The sequence below is a fragment of the Camelina sativa genome, chromosome 16, assembly GCF_030686135.1.
Source record: "Camelina sativa cultivar CO46 ecotype springtype chromosome 16, ASM3068613v1".
In the NCBI taxonomy this organism is placed as follows: Eukaryota; Viridiplantae; Streptophyta; class Magnoliopsida; order Brassicales; family Brassicaceae; genus Camelina; species Camelina sativa.
The window spans coordinates 27,027,717-27,049,115 of record NC_141895.1 but is presented as its reverse complement, the minus strand read 5'-3'; the positions used below and the strand labels follow the sequence as shown (position 1 = coordinate 27,049,115).

Sequence of the window (21,399 nt, the reverse complement as noted above, 5' to 3'; positions counted from 1 at the left end):
ACTCCAACTGGATGTTCTCTGTTTCACTTTTGTTATTATATACTCAAACATTTCTTTCTTTTTCTTGCCAAACTGCTCCGGTAAACCCAAATATTTTCCTCCACCTCCATGATTTGAGATATCTAGAATCGATTTTAACCTTTTTTGCGTTGAACCATACACGCGTGTACCAAAAGTTATCATGGATTTGGCCGTGTTGATTTGTTGGCCGGAGTAGTATTCGTAAACATCAAAGACTTCTTTCAATGCTCTACAATTTTTACATTAGCATGGCAAAAGAAAAGGCAGTCATCTGCAAATTGGAGGTGAGTTATTCTAGGTGAATTATCTCCCACTTTAACACCTTTGATATCCTTATCCGCTACTCTTGATTGTATAAGGTGACTTAGTATGTCTGAGCATAATGTAAAAAGGTAAGGGGAAAGGGGGTCCCCTTGTCTAATGTCTCTTTCTGGTTTGATATGACCAAAAGGTGAACCATTGATCAGGACCGAGTAACTCACCGATTCTACAGTGGCCATGATCCATGTTATCTATTTCTCGCTAAAACCAAAGAGCTGAAGAGTTGATCTCAGGAAGTTCCATTCAACACGGTCATAAGCTTTGCTAACATCAGTTTTGACCGCCATATACGATTTAGACACTCTCTTTCGGGTTTTAAGAGAATGCATGACTTCGTGGGCTAACATGACATTATCTTGAATTAGTCGTCCCGGAATGAAAGCTGCTTGTGCATCAGATATTATCCCATTCAAGTGTTTTTTAAGCCGGCATACTAAGCACTATGCTATAGGTCGATAATCTGAAAATGTGATTGTATTGTCTATCTTTGCTATCAAACATATATTGGTATGGTTCAATCGTTGCGGCATTGATGTTGTGTCAAAGAATTGTTGTATTTCTTTTACAACATCCGTACCAACTATATCCCAGCATGTTCTATAAAAACGCGCTGTTATGCCATCGGGACCAGGAGCTCTGTCCTCACCTATTTGACACACTGCTTCATAGATTTCATAAGCATCGAAGGGTCGAGTAAGATCAGCATTCATATCCGAAGTAACTCTTGGTTGACGGTTCTATTAATAACAGACGGAAGTTAACGGTTCTACTAACGGCGGTTATCTATTCCATGACAGTCATTCTGGTTCTGTCGTTTTGTGGGGCGGTGTAAACAAAAATCATAGTTTAGAAGTTTAGAGTGTTACTAAAATTATTTTGATGGTTTATATTGCTAGTGAAATTCTTTGAAGGTTTAAAATGCTATCCATTAAAAGTTTAAAATGTGATTTTCCAATACCACTAGAAATAGGTTTTCAAAGTGTTTTTAATAATTTCTTGGACCTATTTTCTCATATTTATTGTTGAATATTTTTGTCTACTTAACAATTTTGTACATAGACCGATAGACGAAATAAAACAAGTTGGCAAAAATCCAAATACATTTAAGAACTAATTACAAAATGACATAACACTAATGCACAACAAAATAAAGCGAAATGGAAAAGAAAACAAAATAAGTAAAAGACGAAAATGCTAAACAAATTGCAGAAAGGCCTCCCAAGTATCAGTTACAAATTCATCTTTTTGTCTTCATCATCCGATCAACAAGATTGACTTGCCACGTCATTTATCTACACACCTAAAAAAACTCCAAATATTCACAAAAAAAAAAAAAAAAAAATCTGAGTCAAACTGGATCGAACTGCCACATCATCATAGACTCGGTTAACTCAACCGAGTGAGTTTTCTCGACTGAGTTTGGCGTACATCTTGGCTCTCAGTTCTTTTCCAGATTCCACAAACTCCATCGCCGGAGCTTCTTCTTCACGTTCACTCTCCCAGATCTCAAACTCCCTAATTCTCGGCCACGTCGGCGCCTGAATCGGACGCAAAGACGACGAAAAAGGTAACCTAACTCCAGATCTCATCGGCGAACTCCACGGACAACCTCCGTTCAACTGCATCTTCCTCATCGACGCAATGAGTTCACCGGTTCTCGGAGAAAGCGGCGGAGATTCCGACTGTGGAGAAACGAGGATCGAAGTCGGAGAAGTAGCTAATCCTGATTTCGAAGAGAAGAATCCAAGATCTGGATCTAAGGAACAAGGCAAAACACGTAACTGCTCCGTCGTATGAGCGAAGAAACAGATCCTTCTCCGGCAACTCGTTCCGTCTTTACACGGCTGAGTACGGTAACGAGAAGGATGAAGCCAACACTCGAAAACACCGTGAGCGAACTCACACGAGTCACCTCTCCTACAACTCCCTTTACGAAACTCAGGACAAGCGGTGCCGGAGTAATGAAACTTCCTCGGATCTCGCCGTCGTGCTTTCTCTCCGGGATGAGCGAACGGACACTCGGTCCAGTCATGAGATCCGCCTCTCGCGCATCGCCGGATCTTGAACTCGTACATGCGAAACTCGTCGGTGAGTGATGACTCGTCGGAATCGTTCGTTAACTCGTTTGACGGGAGGTAACGGTAGAGAGAAGAGAAGGAGTCGAGAAACGGTGACGGAGAGTGTGGGTGATCGTTAACGCCGTTAGAGAATGGTAAAGAGATTGTGCATGTTGGATCGTTGATTGAGTCCCATTGAGGGATATGGATGGTCGGATGTCGCCGCTTATTATTTTCTCCGATCATCATTTTTTTTTTTTTTGTTGTTGTTGTTGTGAATTTGTTAGTGAGTGTAGAATATGGGAGAAGTTTGTCTTTGTGTTATAAACTGCTTTGTTTTTTAACTATGGTTGGGTCAATCTTAACCGCAGTAAAGTTATGAAAATCTTGACCCTATCCACAAACCGTACGGTTATGACTATTAATAAACTCAGTGTGAAGATTACGACACGTGGAGAAATATGTGCTTATTATGTTCGTTTGTTACTTTATTTTTTGTTTACTCTTAAAATTATTATTTGATAGTTTTATAAGTCAGGTATCTAAACTAATACCACCTCCAACGCTATAAACAGATGAGTTTCTCAGAAAACTAAAAAAAAAAGATATTCTTTTAGTTATAACATTTTTTTTTAAATTTTTTTATTAACTAAATTACTAAACATGGATATATGTCCATTATTTTCTTATTAAACATTTCTAAAAATTCTTCATTTAGATACTTGTTTTCTCTCTTTCTTATGTTTTTTTTATGTTCTTATTAATTTAGTTATGTTTAGATACTTTTAAATATTTTTAAGTGGGAGGTGCTTTAATGATTTTAAGCAATTGCAATCGAATGTGAAACATATTGACGTCCTAAAACCCATCTACTCACTACTAAACGATGAGGTTCCACACTAATTATTATTTAAATTTTATTTGATATTAAAAATTTTACGGTTAACTTTACCTGAAAATGAAATATGTGTAGAATTTTGATAAATTTCGTAAATTATTTTAATGAAAAATTTAGCTGTAAAAAAAAGGGAATCAAGACGGCCAAGATCGAGTTCGGAGATTCTGGGCCTCTGTGTCTGAGGTAGACGACGAAAATGTACTTCAAAGGTTTAGAGATTCAGTCTCATCTATAGAATTATCAAGAGCAAGAGAAACCCGAATCAGACTCCAAGAAAAATCCGCCACTGCGCCTGCTCCTGCTATTTTAAATGTGACAAGAAGCAGCACTTTCATAACATGTTTCTCCCGACGTGAATCTTTACAAACTTTTTCATCAATTTCATATTCATGAACAAGTTGATTGTAATTTGCCAAAAAAAAAAAACAAGTTAGATTGTTCATGTGAGAATAGTCTACCGTGAGTGGAGTGTCTATCAAAAAAATGCGAGGACATTATCAAAAATATCTTTAATAAAATTATGTAAAGCATATATTTATTTAATTATCCACAATATTGTACGGTTAAAATATTAATAAATTGAAATGTGCCATGTGGCAGAAATATCTACATATTATGTTTAAATGATACAACATTAATAAACAACAAAATAAACCAATAGCAAATAAAATACAATTAACATATTGGTTTAGGTCGAATCAGGTTTTTTTGGGTTTTTTTCTTGTAGTTTTTTTTTTCTTTTCTAAACTAATATTTCCGGCGTAGTTAGACTGAAACTCTATTTGGGACATTTTGTCTTGTCTGCAAATATTTGTCCTTTTGTTACTGTAATCAGTCGTTGTGTTCTGTGTGGTTAGCTTTGTAACGAATCACTTTCGTGTGGCATACTATTCATTTACCCAAAACTAATCCTAAAAATATATTGCAAATTAGACAAGGATAATGACTTTGCTCGGATCGGGAAGCCAACAAGCAACTCGGACAACGTTTGAATATTTTAAATAATGTTTGGTCCATGTTCTAATATCGAAAGGGTTCCATTGCTTCGAGATCCACTTGATTGTTACTCTTCCATTTGTTTTTTTTTTTATTGTTCGAGCAAAGGTTATCCATTGAACTTATCTATCCCACGTGGAATGCTTCACAAAATTAGGATACATAGGGTTCTGGGAACAAATAAAAAAAATGCAATGTATGACCATATAATCAGATAGGGTTCTGGGAACAAATCATCTAAATCTCACCAAACTTTTATTAAAGGATAACTTTTGGTTCGTGGCTATTAAATAATAATTAAGTCTGAATTTATCAACTTTTGCTTCACTCACAAGGGTCTGATCATGGATAAGCAATGATTATCACAAGCTATCATAAAGACTAAAAGAAGTATCAAGTATATATGAATGTTAGGGCATTTACAACTGGAGAACTCTTCCAGTTACTTAAAAAAAATATATATATTTTATTTAGTAATTAATAAAGAATTGACAGGTGTAGGATTATTTTAAGTAACGTTTCTTATGTAAGGAATTTGAGAATCGTTTTTCCTGCTTTTCTCTCTTTTATATTATTTTATTATTTTTTAATAAAAAAATTTTGTGTGAGTAACTGGGTGAGTAACACCACTGTAAATGGTCTTATGATCGTTCTCAGTTCTTTTATCCATAAACTATTAATAAAACTAAAAAAAGTCATGAGATGATTGATCGATCACGAAATAAATTCTTTTAAACGATTCTGGAAGTTTAAAGGCTGCGGTATGATATATGGTCTAACCCAAAAATTAATAACTTGTAGAGATTCAAAGGATTTTAAAAGAAGCATAAAATCCTATTTTGTAAGTAACAAATTTGGACAACGATTATAAAACCAATTTCTAGTGAAATTACTACTCTCTATACCTTAAAATTGATGTTTGATTTACACAAATTAATAATTAATGATTATTAACTTTAAATACATTATTGTTTTTTTATATAAAAAATATTATATAACTATATATACCAATGATTATTCAGATTTTCAAAATTCTTAATGATTATTTCTTGAAGTTTACAAAAATTTAATATTAATAAACTAAAAATGGTTGAAAATCAATTTTCGTGGAACATAAAAATATCACAAAACATCAAATTTGAAGGGACAGAGTGAGTTAATGGGACTATATTATTATAACTTATATTGTATTCACTAAAAAAAAGAAAAAAAAATAACATATATTGTATTATAATAATAATATGTATTTCCATTTGTATTATTAGATTGTATATGAAATTCAAAGACGGTAAATTAATGTAAAAGATAGCAAGAAACGAATGCAATTGTTCAAATTGAACAGTTCAATAATGAAAAAAGAAATAAGAAGTGTTTACATCGTAGTAGATAGTTGATTAGTTACGTTGTCATATATAAAAAGTGACCAAATCACACTATGCAACATGTGAAAATCGAGACCAATCACTATGCAACACACAGCTAAGAATCATATGCGAATGGTCACGTGGTTGGCACAACTACAAGAAGTAATGAATCGGTAAAACCCAAAATACTCATCAGCCGAGTGATCTCCAAGATTAGATTGACAAAGCGGTAAAACCCAAAATAAAACATAAATAATCGTCAATATATGATTTCGTTCCAAAGTAGAACTGTTCTGAAATATATTGCATTGTACCCAAGACAAGCAGTGAATATTGTCCTCCTCCTGAGTCCTCAGCGTGGTGAACAATTTTGTTGCAAGCTTATCTATGCTCATAAAAGGTCCTTAATTACAAGATATGTAGTAATAATTCATTGGATATGTGCAAAGAGAGAAAAGCTTAAACGAAGAACCAAGAGCAAAAAAGTGTTTGATTGACATTTCATAAAGAAGAGTATTTGTCCCAAAAAAAGAGATCAGATATATATATATATATATGTGTGTGTTTGTGTACGTACTTCACTTGTTTAAAGATCCTAAACATACAGGTTTCATTTTAGGCTGATCGCATACAATGGACTCGTCTATAAGGATGGTCTATTGAACCCAAAAGCATCACGCCTTGTGGAAGCATGCATATGCAAAGGTGTGGTTTGCGCATCTGAGTCCTGCAGTGGTTCATGAACATACTAGAGGCAACATTCGTAATTTTGGAAAACATGAAGACGACATCTAGGTAGCTATCGTTTAAATGCCGAATAATTTACTGATGAGAAACTATTGAACCAAGAAAATGTGTCAACTACGACGAGTGAAGAAAATTACTTACATGAGCATATATTGAATCATTGATGACCCGAGTACACACACAAATCACAAACCGTACAATACAATCATCCCTTTTAACTCAATATTAGCGACACAAGCTAAGTGTGGTTAGCATATACTATCATCAATAGTGTAATCGAGCAGGCCACAAATTTAGAGTATTACATTATTTGATTTCAATAACATGTGAAACATTCAGTCTAAACTAAACACAAGTTACGCAAGGATAGAAACTTATTCCGTTATATGAAATATTATATTATTTTAATTTTTGACTATTACGTACATTATTTGATTTCAATAACATATGAAATATTCAGTCTAAACACAAGTTACGTAAGGATAGAAACTTATTCCGTTAGATGAATTTTTTTAAAAAAATTATTGGAAGAGATGTAACCAAATATATATGCTCAACAAAGAACCTCAAAACTGTAATATAATGAGAATAAGAACTAACACCGATCAGCCAATTAAAGATAGATTACGTCACAAAAAATAAAATTATATGGAATAGGGAAGAACATTTCACATTACATTATCTTTTCAAAAAAACGCCACGAACAGTGCAAAAAAAAAAAACATACGTAGGGTGATCATAAAACATAATATAAAATCAAGATTCATATCATATTATCATTATACAACTCTAATGATTAGTTGTTGTGGTTTGGTGTGTTTGCGGATGCGCAAAATGTCCCAACTCTTTCGCTTTCTCCGTTATCCTCATTCTCGCAAAATCCACTTTATCCGCTCCCACGGGGTGTTTTCCGGTAACATACCTATAGATCCACGTCAAAGCCGTCGCTGCTGCCACCCCACAACCACCTGAGAATAAGAATCCCACCGTCAAAAGCCCCATCGTTATCACTGCGGGCACCAACACCGGGCTGAACAGAACCATCAGCGGCGTCGCTACGATCAAACCGATCACGGTTCCGGTTAGTGTCAGTCCCGAGAGCACCAGAAGTGAAAGGCCGATCGTCGCTGCCGTTAGAATTCTCACTATTTGCCTTGTCGATGGTGATGAGTCGTGGAGACTCTTCATTATTGGTTGTTGTTGCGTCTGCTGATGGTGATGTTGATGATGATCAGCCATTTTTCTTTTTTCTTTTGTTCAATGAGTCTTCTAAAGAAATTGTGAATTGTATAGAGTTATGTTTTGTGTTTGTATCTTTGTGATTTGTGGTGTAACGAATTATAAGGGAGAAGCGAAACAAGAAACGTGGCGAACGATGAGGCAATAGAGAAGAGTGTTACGCGGGCGTGTCAGCTCTGCATGGAGCTACTTCGGGGAGGTATTGACACGTGCTTGTTCATTTTCGAATTAAATCTCAATCGTCTATGATCTTGAACCGTATTGGGCTAAATATCTGGGCTTCTGGTGATTGTATTATCATTGTGATTGTGAAGTTGGAATAGTTTTATCCTGAAAGTGTCAAAATAGGGGTTGGATTTGAAAAGAAAAAAATATAATAATAAAGGTGTTATCTTCGTGTTTGGTTTGGTTTCGATCCGGTTAATTAATTTTTATAATTCTAGACTTCTAGTCAAATTCAATTGAAAGTAGTTTTGTTTGAGTTGTGTTTGGTTCTGTCTAACTTCGTTTGCTTTAAAAAGTTTGTTTGGATTGTAGTTCGGTTTATAAGAAGAAGAAAAAAGAAAAAGTTTAGGAAGACACAAAACTAAACAATTAGAAAGTTAAAGTAGAATGTATGCAAATATTCCCAAGTCTTCTTCTAATATTTAAAAACGTAAAAAAATTTCTTTTTGAAATTTTCATGTATTTCTACTAAATTCTAAAATCTTCACAAAATTTTATAAACATACAATATAACCCAAAATATAAAGAGAATTTTAGAAAATTGGAAATTATCTTGACACAATTGGCAACGTAACAAACGCAGAAGAAGCAACAACAAAGATCTTTGTGTATATTAAATTATTAATTAGTAGTACTCCTGGTCTGCGTTCATATGGTTTTCATTTCCTATAATATGTCGTATAACAAACACTTCAGCTAAATTACAGTGTCTAACCGTTTCATACTAATTATATTTTGAAATATTATTATTATTTTATTTTTTTTAAATAATATAATTTAGCTGCAGGATGAGAAGGTCAGCCTGCTAAACTATGGGCTTAAAATATGGGCCTGTAGTAGAAATTTTGAAAAAAGAAAAAAAAAACTTCGATGCAGATATATCAACACGTGGCAGACTCTGGATTCGACCGTTGCTGCTTTGCTGGTTTACGTTTTGTATTGTCTCTGCCCCCTTTTCAAAATTTCTCCATTGGATCCGAAATCTCTCCTTTGTATAATTGCTCTCTCTCTCTCTTCTCTCTTCTCTTCATATTCTCTCTCGCTATCTTGGCTCAATCGATCTCTCTCCATGGGGATTTCTACAGACACGCAGCAAAACGTAAGAAAAATTTACTTGTTCTTGACCTCATGATTCCTTTTTCTTTTCTTTTTTTTGGTTCTTTTGCCGAATATGTTTCAACTTTAGGGTTTTGTTCTTTATCTATCTCTCGTGTTGCCTCCTTGTTCGTTTGTGTTTGGGATTATCGATTGGGTTGTTTGATTTTTTCAGAAATAATCTTTGTTTCTTTTGAATTTCGATCTTCTCTGTTTAATTTGTGAAAAGAAATTGTTTGGGAGATTTCGAGAAATTTCAATTCATGGTTGTGGAATTAGTGTTGTTTTATATTGAGATCTTAGATTTATTGACAAATCCGAGGATTAGGGATTTTTGCTTTCTGATAATTATTGGATTTGGAAGGGTAGAGATCTTCGTTTCTGGAAATTTCAATTTCTAGTGTTCTGTTTTAGGGTTAACAAAAGAATTGGGTTGTGAAAACTTGGTTCTAATTTAATGGTATCTTATGATTACTAAAGTGTTTTCTGAGAGTGGAATTGGATTGTATCTTTGTGATTACTGTGTCAGGAGGCATTAGAGGCTGCACAAAAGAGATGGACTACAAGCGATTTCGACGTTGGGAAGCCTCTTGGTAGAGGGAAGTTTGGCCATGTTTATATAGCAAGAGAGAAGCGGGTTAGTGTTTGTGTCTCTTTTTACAATCAATGTTTTGTTGTTTTTGAGTTATTCACAGAAAGATTTGTTTGGAGATGATGTCTTTCTTCTTATATGCATATATTTGAAACAGAGCAATCACATTGTGGCTTTAAAGGTTCTTTTTAAGACGCAGCTTCAACAGTCACAAGTTGAGCACCAGCTTCGTAGGGAGGTTGAGATTCAGTCTCATCTTAGGCATCCCAATATTCTAAGGCTCTATGGTTACTTCTACGATCAGGTGTTGTGTTGTGAGAATTTTAAGATTCTTCTTGTTTACATTACAATGTTTGTCTCTGTGATAATAACAGTTTCTCGAGTACCTTCTGTTGCAGAAAAGAGTTTACTTGATTTTAGAGTATGCCGCTAGAGGTGAGCTTTACAAGGAGCTTCAAAAATGCAAGTTCTTCAGCGAACGTCGAGCAGCAACTGTGAGTCCTAGTGATATTTACCTTACCCTTGCCTCTGAATCTCTGTAGTCTTTTCTATTTACACTTCTTGTAGACTAGTACGAGCTCATACCCTTTAATTTTGTTGTGGCAGTATGTTGCGTCATTGGCAAGAGCCCTCATTTATTGCCATGGAAAGCACGTAATACACAGAGATATAAAACCAGAAAATCTCTTGATTGGTGCTCAGGTAACACATCTTTGCTGCTTCTTATTTTCCATCAATGCCATTTGATTGAAGTTAGCTTAACTATTTATGTATTCATGGATATATATACTATCAGGGTGAGCTCAAGATTGCAGATTTTGGATGGTCAGTTCATACATTCAACCGTAGAAGGACTATGTGTGGGACTTTGGATTACCTTCCACCTGAGATGGGTTCGTAAAACCTCTCCAGTGTGTTTTTAAATCAGAGACGTCTGCTCCCAGCTAACTGACTCTTTTTTGCTTTTGGAGTTACAGTGGAAAGTGTGGAACACGATGCAAGTGTCGATATATGGAGTCTAGGAATTCTCTGCTATGAATTTCTTTACGGTGTTCCTCCTTTTGAGGCCAGGGAACATTCAGAGACATACAAAAGGTAACAGTCTGTTCTTTAAAGTTTAGGATAGGATTAGTATGATGTTGTGGTAACGTACATTAAAGAATTTTTTTCTTGTTCTACAAATGCTGCAGGATTGTTCAAGTGGATCTCAAGTTCCCTTCCAAACCTATTGTGTCTTCATCTGCAAAAGACCTGATTAGCCAGGTTCCTACTCTCTCATACCTTGTAAATCTCTCTTAAGCTTTTGTGCATTTGAAGAGTGAATTCTGATTTTCGCACTTTCTGACCATACAGATGCTGGTTAAGGAGTCTACTCAACGTTTGGCCTTGCACAAGCTTCTTGAGCACCCATGGATTGTGCAAAACGCAGATCCGTCAGGCCTCTACAGAGGCTGAAGCTTCATGCTCTTCCATGCAGATAAAGAAAAGACTGCATTCTTGGTCCCCTATTACTATAAATGATCTGACCAATTCAGAGTCTTTATAGAATCTAGCTGTGTTGCAAAGTATTTGTACTATTTTTGTCAACAAAGTTTATAGCAACAATATTCGTGTAACTTGACACCAATTAGGTTCGATCTTACATCACATTTAAAGAAACCTTTTGGAATGGTTTTAAACTTACACCAGTTTTTGTGCATTGGTCGTGGCACTAATTTTAGTTTTAGAACTTGTCCACCAATTGGTCAGATTACACACTGTATATTTTAAGCCACTCCAAGAACCAACAGCCATTTCTTCGTAAATTTTTTCGGACCCTAGCAGCAAAGGCTACTTCTTGTTATCATGGACGCGAGGACAATTTTACGAGGTTTATGTTAACTGATGTCACTGCAGCTATATGAGCCACTCCAATTGGTCAGATTACACACTGTATATTTTAAGCCACTCCAACAACCAACAGCTATTTCTTCGTAAATTTTTTCGGAGCCTAGCAGCAAAGGCTACTTCTTGTTATCATGGAAGCGAGGACAATTTTACGAGGTTTATGTTAACTGATGTCACTGCAGCTATATGAGGTCAAATTGTACAAATACTGCAGGTACTGGCAAACGAATGAAAGAAATGCTTGAACAGAGCAACAAGAGACACTCTCCAATGAATCATTTTCCTTCAAAAGGTGGGTAAATGAGACAAGAATGAACATTTTCATCTATAAGACAAAGAAGAAGAATAATGCCTACTTAACCTCAAAAATTTAATTTTGTGTATCTTGTAATTAAATATGGTGGTAAAATCTCAAAAGGCGTAGCGGTAGATGGCATCCGCAACACCGTCTTGGTCGTTGCTCACACCTATCACATCAGCCACGGCCTTTGTCTTTTCTGCACCATTGCTCATAGCAACTCCCAACGAGGCCAGTTCCAGCATCTCTATGTCATTTTCTCCATCCCCAATTGCCATTATCTGATTAAAAAAAAGTCCGGTTTGCTTCATCAATTATCTTAGCTTTGAACAAAACAAGCAAATCAACTTTTGGAGCATGAGTTCAGGGGTGGACAATTCAATTTTATTTTATTTTATTTTTGACTTCCATACCTACGTCTACTTGAGTTTCTTTAAATGTCGTAAAAAGATGCTAGATTATTACCTCATCTGGTGAAACACCCAAATGATTGAGTAACATTTTTACACCGTTCCCTTTGGAGGTTCCTGGTGGGACGATTTCTAGCATGTCTGATTGAGCTTGAACAACATTAGCACGGTCTCCTGTAGCTTCTGACCAATACGGACGGATAACAGATGAGACTCCCTCGGTTGTGTCCATAAATATCACTTTCTTCGGATATACAAGAGAACCAAAACATCAGTACTCTGGCTTATACAGATGTAAGAAAGCAAAACCTAAGTTCTGACTCCAGGAATTACCTGAATGTCTGATTCAGCGATAAGTTGATCAACGGACGACATGATTTCAGCCTGTTAGCACATAATATGTATAGATTTTATGCAAGAAGCTGAAAAAAAAAAAAACTATAAGGGGAGAGAGAGTAACAGTTTCATCACCTTTGGCTCATTGTAGATTGTGTGAAGAGAGTCGACAAGAGGGTGGTCAAACAATGTCAAGCAGCGATCCTGGCTGAATGCAATGAGAGGAATTCGATGCTCCAAAGAATAAAGACACATCTGCATATTGCTAATAAAAATTAGTATGTATGAAATAGAATTCCTAGAACCCAGTTATTCAATCACGATGCACATAGATAATAAATTCAAGAATATCATAGCTCGTTAACTTGTTTTTTTTGTTTCTTTACATAGTAGAGAACTACGATGCAAAGAGACTGGGTTCTAGAATTAAAATGCATGTAGTGAACTAAGCCAAGGCATGAGATTTAAGTCTGTGCTGGTAGTTGTAGTCAAAATCTAAATGGATTTACCTCTTTGCAGACATCTCGGTCTAAGTTTCCTCTATACACTTCTTTTCCCTGTCTACCATAGACAAGTAAACCCTGTAATTAAACAGATATTAGTGAGACTACATCGATATTGGTGCACCTCACCAGTTCCCAGATGTTAGAGAAAGTAGGAAACCTGAACGAAAACGCCTGGAGAGGACTCTGAGACAATGCCATCTGATCCAGTTAGATCAGCGGTTTTCAAGATTCTGATCGCACCTGGGCGGGACTGTGATAAATAGATAAGTTTAGGAACAGATCCCATCTCCAAAACATTTCAAAGAAAGACAAATAACAGAATATAAGGGAAGATATAGTTGGACAGATCAAAGAACAGTCCAATCATGAAGTCATAGTAAAACTGCTGTCTTCTCACCTTCCCTGTAGCTATGACGACTTTAAGTCCCCTCCGCAAGGCTTCTTTTAAAGCTTCTGAATTTGCCTCCGAAATCTGACTTTTACTGTTAAGCAGTGTGCCTAGTAGCGTTCACATCAAAATCCCATTAGAAAGAATAGAAAACTGAAAGCAACAACTATACATTGTTGAATATGTAAGCAGTAAGCATACCATCCATATCACAGAATATATAGGAGAACTTTGGTTTGTACAATCTTAGGCCATCCCCTTCCTTCCTGTCTTTTAACAGTAGTCTGTAAGTTTATCTTAGAAGAACAAGAAGATAGTATATATCTAGTATCCCCATTGAAGAGGGGGTAAGTGTTGATAACAAGTAAACACAAGAATAATACCATCTGATTTCTCCGGCTGAGGTTTAGCTGTTTTTTCAATGTCATATGCACTCTGAATGAGTCCTTTTCCTTTCCAGCCAAGGCTCTTGAGCAACAACTCCTCCTCCTCCTCCATTTCTTTCTCAGCCTCGTCGCTGACCTCATGATCAAAGCCCAGCAGATGTAGCAACCCATGGATCTTAAAAAAAAAAACATTAAGGTATCAGCAAATAAAGGTGTGGACACAAATCATACTAAACCATTGTCTCATTAGAAACGGGCAAGATTGGCTACTGTCCTTTTTATATCTTCTAAAATTACATGGTTTAATGGAATAAAAAAGAGCAAGAACTATACTTCTAAGCACAAAAACACCAAGGTAACCAAACAAAAATCCTAGTAGTTCTAATCTACACAGGGAAAAAATCCCAAAACCCCCCTAAAAAAAAAATCAGCATTTTACTCAACAGTAAGTCAGTAACAGGTTTTCTAACTCCACAACTAATTAACCTACCATAAGAATGCGTATCTCATCAAGAAGACTGTGCCCTCTCTCTGCAGCCTGCCTTGCAGCTGTCTCAACAGAAATGACGATATCTCCCATCATAAGCTACACGAAGAATGACCATAATTAGTAACCATACTGTTAAAACCAAAGAGTGAATAAAAAAAACAACTCTTACCACTGGAAGCTTCAGCTCAGGGACATGTTGTGACATAGAAAGCACATCCGTGGCATGATCTTCACCCCTCCACTCTTTGTTAAGTTTACAAATGAAGTCATCATTGCAAAGCATAACAGATAAATCGACAGTTTCATACCCACCAAGATCTTCTAAATCAGTTTCCCTTGTTTTATACTTGGAATCTTTCAAACCATTGAAAGCCAACTTCATTGCCATGGGTACATTGAGACGAAGCATTTCCGCAATATTCTACATTGATTAAAAAATTGATAAAAGGATCCAAAAGCTAATTTGAACAAACCAGAGGCTTATTATAATAAATCCAAATTGAACGAACCTGAATCTCAATATCATCAGGAAGCTGTTCCTCGATGCAGATACTAACACTAAGCTCCAATTCCTGTTTCTTCTTAGGAGCTCTCCTCCTCATCTTCCTATACTCTCTTCTCTCCGCGAATACCCGACCTGCTGGCTTCGGAATCTTCGTCCAGTCTCCTCCAGTGCTGCGTAAAGCGTGGAATCTCCGACGGAACATCGGAGAAATCTCCGAAGAAGAAACATCGAGACGGTTCACAAGAGCAGTTCTCGGGGAGGAAGAGCGTAAGAAGATGGGTTGGAGGAGAAGGAGAGTGGCGCGTGACATTCCACGCGCTTCTGCGGAGCAGAGACGGTTATAGCGGAGGATTGGGCATACACGAGAGAGCATTGGAGACGAAGGCGAAAAGGAAGAAGAAGGCGTTTTTGGAATTGTTCTGCTTAAAGGGAGGTTTTTTTGGAGTAAACATCTCAACACTCCCTCTTACACTAAAACAAATATCTTATTTCCCACTCTATTCTTCATAGCCTCACCGTTTCTAATAAGAGGTGGTGAAACGATTTTACCTTACAATTTAATTGATTTAGATTAATTTTTTTTTAAAAAAAAAATGAACCCATCTCTCTTTCGACCCGAAAGAAACCCGACGTGTAAGTTCCTCTCATCCCAGCCGCCGCCGATTCTTCCGACGTCGGAGCTCCTGTTGTCGTTATTAACCAACTCGAGTTGAATCAAGTTGTTCGTCGGAGCTCTCTTTCAACCCGAGAAACCCAACCTGGTTACTCACCTCTCAACCCAGCCGCCAGCGATTCTTCCGTCGTCGGAGCTCCTACTGCTGTCGTTCTTCACCAACTCGACTTGAATCAAGTTGTTCTTCAAAATGCAGGTGCGTTACTTCTCATTAGAGTAGCTTTTTGTTGAATTTGTTTTTGATTTGTAAATTCAGAAATTCAATTGGATTTAGATCGAAGAAAGCTTAGCACATTGGGTGTTTTACAAAAGTTTATTGGTCATTGAGCTATCTATTAGATAAAAAATGGATTTGGCTTTCGATTAGAACTCGTTTACCATTCGAGTCGATTTTGATAGGAGAGAGAGAATGTGGTGAAACTGGTAATACTGGTATATTTAGTAAAACTAGTAAAACTAGTAGTAGTACTAATTATGATTTTTTTATATTGGTTGGTTTGGCAGGATACAATATGCGAGAACGTCAGCCTACATTTTAAATTTGAAGGATGCATGTATAGTATAATGTTCAAGAGGAATATAACACTGTTGATGTTAAAAGCAAGGATACAAAGGAAGATTGGGTTTGTTGAAAGTAACGTTCAGTTGCAGCTGAGCTACAAGCCACTACTGGTAGAAACAGTTGAGCATTGTGAGCTTAATGATGATGAGGATGTTAATGTTTATCTAGACTCTGTTAATTATGAGAAGCGAAGATGTATGTTGTTTGTGAATGTCATCCCTTCTGAGCCTCAGCCTGAGCAAGTTCCTATAGCGCCCACAGTGCCCACAATGCCCATAGTGGACCAAAGTTCTGTCGGTATGAACTTTGAAAACCAACATGCGAAGGATGGTGAAATCGGACCTAACGCCATTGTTGTCTACGTAGGCAAAGAAAAGGCTGTAGAGGGTGATTCTAATAAAGAGGGTGAAGCTGAATCACGTGATGAAGGTGATGAATATACTGAGCCACGCCCTGTTATAGAACCGTGTAAGTATATTGAACCATGGGATGACGGTTTGGATCTGACTAAACTTCAAGAATTTCCAAACAAGAAGGCATTGCAAGATGTGGTGGATAGAGCTTCATTCGCTAACTGTTTTAGTTTTGAAATAGTAAAGTCGGACAAGGTGCGTTATGTGGTCAAATGTGCTAAAGAAGGATGTAACTGGGGTTTACGAGGTAGTAGGATTCGAGATACAAATATTTTCTCGATTAGAAGGCACAACAAGATGCATACATGCTCTCGGGCTAGTCAAAGTTCAAGCAACAGTAAGAGACAAGGCACTCCAAAATTAGTTGCTTCTCTTTTACATGGTGATTATCCAGGGCAAATGGAAACTCCACCTCCGAAAATTATCATGGATCTTGTCAAGACAAAATTAGGTGTTGATATATCATATTCCACGGCGTTGAGAGGGAAAAATCAAGTTGTTACTGATTTGAAAGGTAGCCCAGAAGAAAGCTACAAGATGCTGCGATGTTATCTGCACATGTTAGAGAAGGTTAATCATGGTACAAGATCATATGTGCATTGCAATGAGAATAATAAATTCATGTACTTGTTCATAGCTTTGGGAGCTAGCATTGAAGGATTTAAAGTCATGAGGAAAGTTATAACTATGGATGCAACTTTTCTAAAGAACGGATATAAGGGTGTTCTTGTTTTTTGCGTCGGCTCAAGATCCTAACCGTCACCATTATCCCTTGGCGTTTGGTGTTCTTGATGGTGAGAATGATGCAAGTTGGAATTGGTTTTTGGAGATGTTGAAAACCGTTGTTGGGGATTCTTCTGAAATAGTATTTATGACTGACAGAAATACAAGTCTCATTACAGCCATAGCTAATGTGTATCCTCTAGCTCATCATGGTTTTTGTATATGGCATTTATCCCAAAATGTGAAAGGTTATGCTCGTAACATCAACAAAGACGTTGTTGCATGGAGATTCATGGAGTGTAGTAGGTTTTACACAGTGACTGAGTTCAACATTGCTTACGCTTCTTTTACGACAAGATATCCTTCTGCTGCCAAGTATCTTGAAGAATCTACCCAGAAAGAAAGATGGGCAAGATGTGTTTTTCCAGGAGATAGATACAACCTAGACACAAGCAACTGTGTTGAATCGTTGAACAACGTATTTAAAGATGCAAGGAGGTACTCCTTGATACCCATGCTTGATGCAATACTTAAAAAATTCTCTGAATGGTTTAATGAACATCGGAAAGATGCTGTGTCTGGATCAGTCGCAAATAAATTGGTGCCTTTAGTGGAGAACTACTTACACGATTTATGGGCAACTGCTGAGAAACTAAAGGTGATAGAGCTAAATGGTTTCGAACTTGAATACAATGTCATTGACAGTGACGGAAAGCCTTATTTGGTGAAGTTGCGATTGAGAAGTTGCAGTTGCAGGTTTTTCGATATACAAAAGTATCCTTGTGTGCATGCATTGGCGTCTTTCATTACATTCCAAAAATATGGAGGTAAGGATATCGAGTTACATGAGTTGTGTTCTAAGTATTATTGGACGGAGCTGTGGGCAATTGCATATTGCAGGACAATTTATTTAGTACCTGATAAGTCTCGATGGGATGTCCTAGATGAAGTCCAATATATGCAGATCATGCCTCCGAATCGGAAAATAAAAGGGGGAAGAAAGAAAACAAAAAGGTATGCATCTGCTGGAGAAAAACGACCAAAGACTCGACCTAGGACGCAGAATAAAAGGCGCCGGAGACAAGGACTCCAATGGTTGTTATTTCGAGATAATGTTCATGTTTGATTCACCTCTTCATGTATCAATTGTGTTTTGTTTGAACTTAATGTAAAAATTGGTTAGAAACTTAATTTGAAACTTAATTTGAAGTCTATTAATGTTTTCTTCTTTCAACATGTGTATATAAGAGAGTATAACTGACACAACTAAGATAAAACTGGTAAAAATAATAAAATTGGTACTACCTAAAACCTAGATCATTCACTGCTCTTACAACAAAATCATCGATACCCGCAGCATCTTTCCCCGAGTCTTTTGTATGGCCTACAATGATGCTTCCTAAAAAGTAGAGAACCGCCATCTTTAATCTATCACGAGTACGATCTGGTTGCATTACCATTAACTTTCCCCTCACATTTTGAAGTGTAATCTTTTTTTTTTCGTAAAAAAATACTTCCTTCGAAACTCGATACCGCCGGCTTCCTTGTAATCAAGTGGATATCACCGACAATCTAATCCAGACATCAACGCATGTTCTCTCAGACCATACCGGATTGGAACACCATTCACAACAAACCATGCTTCCTTCTTTTTTTTGATTTTAGCCGTTCGAAGTAAGAGCAACCACATTCCCATAAGCTTGTGGTTTGGTTCTCTTGGCATGTGGAAAATGTGCTTGAATTGTGGATGTTTCTCAAACCAATCCCTCTCAGAACTAGTCAATGGATGCTCTAATTTATCCAGCGTTTCCACAGTTTCAATAATATGACACCTTGTCGATAGCTTGATTTTCTTGTTGTACTGATTAGGCTCAAAGTGCATTCCTAAAGGTTGCATCGCTTCTATTTCCTCCTCTGATTCCTGCAACAATATCAGTTTTACATGAGTTATACCAGTTATACAACAACTAGTTATACCAGTTCTACTAGTTCTACACCACCTAGTTGTACCAGTTCTACTAGTTCTACACCCATTAGTTGCACCAGTTCTACCAGTTCTACTATATCGATTTCAAATTCCAATTCAATTCTGAAAGAATGAAACAGACTTGTTGTACTTACACTTGCATCGTTGTGCTCCTCGTGCTCCCTCTCACTTTCGTTTGTACTCCTTCTCGAGTTACCTGCCGAGTTCGAACTTCCCTCCTTATCTTCTTCTTCTTCTCCTCCTTCATCGTCTTTTTCTTCTGATTTTTCTCCTTCATCATTTTCTTCTTCCCCTTCATCGTCTTTTTCTTCCCCATCTTTACCTTCTTCTCCTTCATCGTTTTCTTCTTCCACTTCATCGTTTTCTTCTTCCCCTTCATCGTTTCCTTCTTCTCCTTCATCGTCTTTTTCTTCCGATTCTTCTCCTTCATCGTTTTCTTCTTCCACTTCATCGTTTTCTTCTTCTTCTCCATCGCTTGATTCCACAGAAGTAGATCTCTTGTTATCTCCTCCTTCTTCATCATCTTCTTCTTGATTACTTGATTCCGGAGTACCGGATTTTGCTTTCTCTCCTTCGTTCGCATTTTCTCTTTCGACCACCGGATTGGGTTCCTCCGAAACTCGACTTTCACTTTCTTCTGCCACCGTACTCAAAGCTCTCTCTCCTCCTACTGTCGCCGGACTCAAACCCGACACACCTACTTCCGGCGAATCGAATTTTGCTTTCGAACCACCATCTCCTTGTGAGATCTTCTTCTCTTTCAAACGCTCACTCCTCCTCACATGACCCCCCCTTGTTTTCACCATCTTCTTACTCGATTTTTGGTTGATTGAAAGAAAACGAGAAAACCCTAGTTCTACAGTTTCACCCAAATCGATTCGAGTTTCCCAAAGAAAGACGAGAGAGAGCGGTTTTAAACATAAATTTTACAGTCTTTTTTTAAAAGATACCGATTCAGTTTTTCGGGTATTAGATCCGATTTCTTTTGGTTAGACCCAGGTATTCTTTGTAATTATCTTAGTTTTCTTTGGACAATAATGTAAAACACTCATTTCTTGATTTAAAAAAAAATCAAAAAATAGACCAAAAAAAAGAGGGATTTTTGAGATTGTCAGAAATGTTTTAGGGAGTTCTGAGACGAAAACTCGTTTTTTTGTGGGTTGTTACAAAACTAAATCGAACCGGGATTATTCAAATCAAAACCGTACCAACAAGCTTTTGGGGTATTATGTGATTTCTAAATACATATGGAATTGTAAATTCTAAAAATAAAAATACATAGATTTTGAAATAACATGTTTTATCCTTGGATTTGAATATTTCTATTTTACACTTTCAAATCCACTCAAATTCATTTAAAACATAATGTGGATTTTGAAATCCAAAAACGAATCATTAAATAAATAACATGAGATTTTAATAAGTATTTGTAAATCATAGAACCAATAACACATAATTTTGATAAGTATTTCAAAATCAAGAATTGAACCAATAAATCCATTAAAATTTTTGTCCCATTGGATTTACTGAAAAAGTTTTAACGAGGGGACTAGCTTTAATACATCTCCAATAACATGGCGATCCTATCATTTCTTTCCCTTTCTTTTTTAACTCTCTTTTGCTTTTTACGGTTGAATAAAAGGGGCAATGTGTGCGCCTTAGTATCTAGCCACATGTTAGGGTTTTGTATTTCCCTTCATGTAAGCGAGCCTATATAAAGACATATAATCTAATCTCTAATGTAAAGTTAGACTTGTTTGAATAAATAAAAAGTTTTCTTTCACTTTCGTGTTTTTGGCCCACTCAAAGAGTCTTTCGGACTTGCTTAAATGCACTCGGCATCATCTGCTTCTTCACCCACTAGTGCATCAGATATTTCTTCTGCTCTTACATGCCTGCATCATATACTTCTCTGACAGGTCCAATTTGCAATCAGTCTAGAACCACCGTTGTTGGTTCGGATTCCGCCCAAGTTTGGCGATGTTTGCTCACCTAATTATTCTCTGACGTCTTTGTAGGTTGCTTTCAGCCTAGAGCCACTTGTGTTGGCTCGAAGTTTGTCTTAACATCACATTGTATAGTGACCATCTCCTTATCAATTGATGATTATGTGTTGAATGCGTATTCTTTCACGGGTTTTCTCGTGTTAGTTTGTTTCGACATTTCTACTGGTTGTCTCTTCCGTGCCTGCATCAGATATTTCTCCAACAGGTCCAATTTGCAATCAATCCAAAAGTAACATTGGAAGCCTTTATAGCCAAAGTTTCTACAGCTCAAGTT

The 21,399-nt window shown here is 36.7% G+C and overlaps 4 protein-coding genes and 1 pseudogene across 6 annotated transcripts; 2 read left to right on the top strand and 3 right to left on the bottom strand.

Moving 5' to 3' along the window:
* Window positions 1-1,424: 1,424 nt before the first annotated feature.
* Window positions 1,425-2,789, bottom strand: LOC104752227 (zinc finger CCCH domain-containing protein 23-like). Its single transcript, XM_010474315.3, has one exon. It carries the CDS (start codon window positions 2,646-2,648, stop codon window positions 1,734-1,736), a length of 915 nt encoding a protein of 304 aa, XP_010472617.1. The 5' UTR covers window positions 2,649-2,789; the 3' UTR covers window positions 1,425-1,733.
* Window positions 2,790-7,028: 4,239 nt separating this feature from the next.
* On the bottom strand, window positions 7,029-7,725 carry LOC104752226 (oleosin Ara h 11.0101-like). Its single transcript, XM_010474314.3, has one exon. The coding sequence runs from the start codon at window positions 7,641-7,643 to the stop codon at window positions 7,194-7,196; it is 450 nt and encodes a 149-aa protein (XP_010472616.2). The 5' UTR covers window positions 7,644-7,725; the 3' UTR covers window positions 7,029-7,193.
* A 1,055-nt stretch (window positions 7,726-8,780) lies between these two features.
* LOC104752225 (serine/threonine-protein kinase Aurora-2) lies at window positions 8,781-11,243 on the top strand. Its single transcript, XM_010474313.3, has 9 exons — window positions 8,781-8,967; window positions 9,493-9,600; window positions 9,713-9,859; window positions 9,954-10,049; window positions 10,162-10,257; window positions 10,352-10,448; window positions 10,533-10,650; window positions 10,746-10,818; window positions 10,909-11,243. Exons 1-9 carry the CDS (start codon window positions 8,938-8,940, stop codon window positions 11,008-11,010), a joined length of 867 nt encoding a protein of 288 aa, XP_010472615.3. The 5' UTR covers window positions 8,781-8,937; the 3' UTR covers window positions 11,011-11,243.
* Window positions 11,244-11,708: 465 nt separating this feature from the next.
* Window positions 11,709-15,278, bottom strand: LOC109124622 (endoribonuclease YBEY, chloroplastic). 3 transcript variants are annotated; one of them, XR_015584850.1, is made up of 12 exons: window positions 14,766-15,248; window positions 14,426-14,677; window positions 14,257-14,352; window positions 13,764-13,941; window positions 13,582-13,646; window positions 13,390-13,490; window positions 13,150-13,242; window positions 12,996-13,067; window positions 12,622-12,741; window positions 12,484-12,534; window positions 12,206-12,394; window positions 11,709-12,021 (listed from the first exon to the last, which is right to left on the bottom strand). XR_015584850.1 is itself a non-coding variant. In XM_010474312.3 (12 exons), exons 1-12 carry the CDS (start codon window positions 15,132-15,134, stop codon window positions 11,854-11,856), a joined length of 1,758 nt encoding a protein of 585 aa, XP_010472614.2. In that variant the 5' UTR covers window positions 15,135-15,278; the 3' UTR covers window positions 11,709-11,853. The 3 variants fall into 3 exon arrangements, 2 of the variants coding, with proteins under 2 accessions (XP_010472614.2, XP_087348198.1); XM_010474312.3 differs by having other exon boundaries at window positions 13,582-13,650; window positions 14,766-15,278; XM_087492072.1 differs by lacking the exons at window positions 14,257-14,352; window positions 14,426-14,677; window positions 14,766-15,248 and having other exon boundaries at window positions 13,764-13,839.
* Window positions 15,279-16,028: 750 nt separating this feature from the next.
* On the top strand, window positions 16,029-18,258 carry LOC104705891 (uncharacterized; annotated as a pseudogene).
* Window positions 18,259-21,399: the final 3,141 nt, after the last annotated feature.

What these genes read in the sequence shown, in the direction of transcription:
- LOC104752227 (XM_010474315.3), bottom strand. Translation starts at nt 2,648, where the DNA reads ATGATGATCGGAGAAAATAATAAGCGGCGACATCCGACCATCCATATC.
- LOC104752226 (XM_010474314.3), bottom strand. Translation starts at nt 7,643, where the DNA reads ATGGCTGATCATCATCAACATCACCATCAGCAGACGCAACAACAACCA.
- LOC104752225 (XM_010474313.3), top strand. Translation starts at nt 8,938, where the DNA reads ATGGGGATTTCTACAGACACGCAGCAAAAC. An exon ending in ATATAGCAAGAGAGAAGCGG is followed by an intron (nt 9,601 to 9,712) that starts GTTAGTGTTTGT and finishes TATTTGAAACAG; the next exon opens with AGCAATCACATTGTGGCTTT. An exon ending in CATTCAGAGACATACAAAAG is followed by an intron (nt 10,651 to 10,745) that starts GTAACAGTCTGT and finishes CAAATGCTGCAG; the next exon opens with GATTGTTCAAGTGGATCTCA.
- LOC109124622 (XM_010474312.3), bottom strand. Translation starts at nt 15,134, where the DNA reads ATGCTCTCTCGTGTATGCCCAATCCTCCGCTATAACCGTCTCTGCTCC. An exon ending in CTCCAGGCGTTTTCGTTCAG is followed by an intron (nt 13,068 to 13,149) that starts GTTTCCTACTTT and finishes GTTTAATTACAG; the next exon opens with GGTTTACTTGTCTATGGTAG. An exon ending in ACCGAGATGTCTGCAAAGAG is followed by an intron (nt 12,742 to 12,995) that starts GTAAATCCATTT and finishes AGCAATATGCAG; the next exon opens with ATGTGTCTTTATTCTTTGGA.